Consider the following 4,151-nt stretch of genomic DNA (forward strand, 5'->3'; position numbering starts at 1 on the left):
CATCAGCACATATCCCAGCATCCTTTGCGCGGTGACGACGAAGGGCATATTTCCGGAGCGCTCCGAGGACACATCAAGAAACGTCCCAAGGTTAGCTGTCGGCAACTTCGAAACATTGTGTACTTTATTTAAACTTTACGTTAATATTTGTCAGGTTCTCTCATGTTTTGGCCTGCTGAAGCTCTTGCAACAACCAGGCGTTGTCTCAATTATGTTAGCTAACACGATTCTTTTAATGCTAGCAACGAGCTAACCGCGAACACTAGCTATCCGACAACACTTTGTCGAGCTATGCAAACTATGCTAACTTGTGTCCAAAGCTATGCGGTTATGTCACGATTTTTACGCTCCTTTATGTCCAAAAATATATCAAGAGTTAGATGTCATTGGAGATAATGATGAACTAGTAGCGATAAAAGCGCAAACAAAGCTGACCTAAGTTTAACTTTGATCGCAATGCTATATTTAGCTTAGCAGGCTAACATTGAGCCGTTGTATTGGATGACACTGATAGCTGTCTTCATCAGATGTGTTTTATAAACCTGCAGCAGCTCTGAGTTAATCCATCTCATGTCTGTGTGTTTCAGTATCTTTCAGACGTGTGATTGAAGTTCATCAAGATGTCTGAGACAATTGAGGACAAGATCAGGAACTACAGGACGGCTCCCTTTGACGCCCGTTTCCCAAACACTAACCAGACCCGCAACTGCTTCCAGAACTACCTGGGTGAGGACATGGATCAATATGTTGTGATTAATAGCATTGGACTTCTTACTGGAGCACTTATAAACCGATAAACGCAGTGTTTTACCACCAGGTGCACCAATGAAATGTGTGTGTATGTCAGTAAGTTTGTGGCTGTGTAGGTAAAAGCTTTGTTGACATTCACAATATTTTGTGTGTATACAACTATCATATATATCACTTTACAGCACATGACAACTGACAGCTAAAGGAAGTTTACAAATCAGTGTTCACTTATTCAGAACATTTTCACAAAAAAACTGTGACCTCTACATGACATTGGTTGCTTTTAAAAATATAGTTTTTTAAGTTTAACTGTAAGTTATAGGCTGTATGCACAAAAAAGACTTAACAATGTTATGTCATTTTTTTTTAATGTTGCAATAGAAATAGTTGCCACTTTTATTCATGGTAAATTATAAAAAAAAAAAAAAAACAGTGTTGAAAGTTCAGTCTGTAGGAATTAAGGGCTACATTGGCCAAAACTGAATGTAGTATAGTTTAGAATAAGCTGGTTATATCTACATAAAGAGCGAGTCCTCCTCAACTGAGAATGTCATGTGTTCTACGGTAGCTTAGAACGGACAACTCAAACACTGGTGCTGAATCCAGATGTCAAGACCTCACCGCTCGTGCAGACCCGTGGACTTTATGGGCACATTCCCATTAAGTCTGGGAGTGCTGGGGTCTGTCTAAATCCACAGATCATCCAGTCCACAAAGGGCTTAAAGCGGAGTTTCTGTAGACTTCTAGAGAGTCAGCTTGGGGTGCAGACTTCACCAGACTTCATTGATTTAATTGCCAAAAAGTCATTGCAATACAGATGTGACGTTGTAGTTTTTTGGGGGGTTTTTTGTAATAGCTGACTAAAAAAAACAAAAGTTATGAATGTATAAAACAATTACTGTAGCCTCTTAAAATGCAGCTTGAATTGTGTAGGCCAGGAATAGTATTCAGCCATATCATCATACAGACATATGTGGAGGTATAGACTATAGAGGTAATCAAAATCAAAATGCATTTAATTATTGCAGCCTGCCCTATAAAGGCTGAGCAGTGTAATGCCAAATATAAAGGCTAGAAAACTGGCTGGAAAACAACAAAAGAATGTTTTCTAATGTAACTAGTAGACTTACCTGATTTATTTAGTCATAGTCTGTGTTTTGAATCAATTCAACTTTAGTCAGTGCACATAATTTAAATACGTGCAGCCTGTATATTGTATAGAAATACATTTTGTTCAGTCACAAGAAAGCTTATGGGAGTTATATCTTGTTGTCTGCTGGGAGAGATGAGCAGACAAAGTGTGGCAGCAGCGATCCCCTTTTAAATGACTGTAGTTGTTGCTCAAACATTTCAATGAGTGAAACAGACCTGAGTCCTGTCTATCAGCTGCTTGCAGTCTCTGCCCTCACAGACTTACCTATGACAGTGAACATGTCACAGTATGTACGACTGAAGTCTGCAAGGGCTCAGTCCTCAAGTCCAGAGGGTGGACATTTGTATTCCATCTGGATCTAGACAGAGCCATTTGCGTTGGTGACCATAATTCCCCAACACGCTTGGCACAAAGGAGATGTTTTGGTATGTTGTAGTGTTGCAACCTCACTGCTAGATGCCACTAAATCCTACACACTAGACCGTTAAATTGTCTGAAGTGCCTTCTTTCATAATCATCAAACCATGTAAGGTTATAATTGAAAAGAGTTTTATAAAAACAGCTTCATCATAGTGTTGTGATGGATACTTTCTGCCTCACATTAAAGGTTGAACGTCTTGTTAATAAAATGTACGGAACCAAGATAAGCTCTGGTTGTACACTCTGCACCATCGTGCCAGTACTGACTGTTCTTGGATCTCTGTGGCTTCTTTTGATGCTGGTTTTGGAAAGAACATTGTGTCAGATGAGTAACCTTGAACTCTTTTTGCTACTTTTTCTTTTGCTTCAGACTTCCACAGGTGCAACAAGGCCCTGTCAGCCAAAGGCCAGGATGTGGCTCCCTGTGACTGGTACCACAGGGTTTACAAGACCCTCTGTCCCATGAGCTGGGTAAGTTAAAGGATTATACCACCAGCTAGTTCCCCAGTAAACCTAACTAACCATTTTTTAACCTTTACAGTTCCCAGAGAAAGTTTCAGTGCACACTGAATGTTGATAGTAGTGGAAAGCCAAGGCTAGCTCATGTAGCTCAGACAGACTCATTGGTTTCCTATGTCTTGATTTTCTGTTTTGTGTTCTTGTTTTTGCCTGTTTGGTTTATTTTCTCATGAGGTATTGCTTCATTTTGTCACATGATTGATTGCTAACTGGTTTTAGGTTCTTTGAAACACACATTAAGCTGCATGTGATAAAGGGCATTAAAAAAGAATACAATTTACTGCTTTTTTGATCCTGTTTCATCGTATTTTCATTTTTCTGACAAAATAGTCTTTCATCTTAGCAGTGAAAGCTCAGAAAATCAGTTAAGATTTTCTGAGCTGTTTGCTGATGACATCAGATGCAACAGCTGTGATACTACTGTGACACACACACACCGCCCCCAAGGCCAGGAATGATTTACAAGCTCAGATCTCTGTTAGTGCTGTGTTGTCAGATTGACATGAAACCACTGTGGATTATGATGAAGACTAATTGTCCATCAGGGACAAATTAAGTTGAAAGTTGTAAAGCAACAGATCTGTGGATACTTAAAAAGTTTTTTTGTCTAGTAGAACTAAATGTTTTCTCTCATGTCTCCCTCAGGTCGGCAAATGGGATGAGCAGATAGAGAGCGGAAGTTTCCCTGGGAAGATCTGAAACTGACAGCCGTTGTTGATCAGGACAGTCTATAACACTCTGTTACGCGCACGTTTACCTCCTCTTTAGTGTGCCTAAGGACATCTTCAAAAAGCTAACACATCTTCATCGGTGATGTTACTCTTATTGACTTAAAATGTAACCACGCACAACTTTTTACCCTGCATGTTAAGGTCTGAAGGTTTTTCCTGTCCTTACTGTAAAGTTCTTTCCGGCTTTGTTCATCAATAAATACAGTGCAGATTTAATAAAAGGATGTCGTTCATTATACCGCCTCAGTGCTTTCTCCAAGCCAGACATGTTTTTATATATATATGTGTGTGTGTGTGTGTGTGTGTGTGTGTGTGTGTGTATATATATAATTTTTTTTTTTTTTTTTTTTTTTAAATTTCACGAAGCAAGCCTGGTTATTACCTGTACCCGTTCAGGCGTATATCTAATGATTGCCATTCAGATTTTCAGTTTAACTTGCAGAGACCTGTAGTCTCTCTGGATTACCCAACACGGCCTTCAGCTACAATGATTTTGCAGCCTTGTCCTCTCTTCATCAAAGTATTACAGACTAATTTTACACCAGAGATGAAGTGTTTCGATTCTCTGAAACACCCTC

General features: G+C 39.4%; 1 protein-coding gene across 1 annotated transcript; it reads left to right on the forward strand.

Moving 5' to 3' along the window:
- LOC125893177 (cytochrome c oxidase subunit 6B1) lies at window positions 1-3,809 on the forward strand. Its single transcript, XM_049583729.1, has 4 exons — window positions 1-90; window positions 588-726; window positions 2,694-2,794; window positions 3,488-3,809. Exons 2-4 carry the CDS (start codon window positions 621-623, stop codon window positions 3,539-3,541), a joined length of 261 nt encoding a protein of 86 aa, XP_049439686.1. The 5' UTR covers window positions 1-90; window positions 588-620; the 3' UTR covers window positions 3,542-3,809.
- The last annotated feature ends 342 nt before the right edge of the window (window positions 3,810-4,151 follow it).

The sequence above is a fragment of the Epinephelus fuscoguttatus genome, linkage group LG8, assembly GCF_011397635.1.
Source record: "Epinephelus fuscoguttatus linkage group LG8, E.fuscoguttatus.final_Chr_v1".
Taxonomy (NCBI): Eukaryota; Metazoa; Chordata; class Actinopteri; order Perciformes; family Serranidae; genus Epinephelus; species Epinephelus fuscoguttatus.

Coding starts and splice junctions, on each gene's coding strand:
- LOC125893177 (XM_049583729.1), top strand. CDS start 621: ATGTCTGAGACAATTGAGGACAAGATCAGGAACTACAGGACGGCTCCC. Junction 727..2,693: donor CTGCTTCCAGAACTACCTGG/GTGAGGACATGG, acceptor CTTTTGCTTCAG/ACTTCCACAGGTGCAACAAG. Junction 2,795..3,487: donor CCCTCTGTCCCATGAGCTGG/GTAAGTTAAAGG, acceptor TGTCTCCCTCAG/GTCGGCAAATGGGATGAGCA.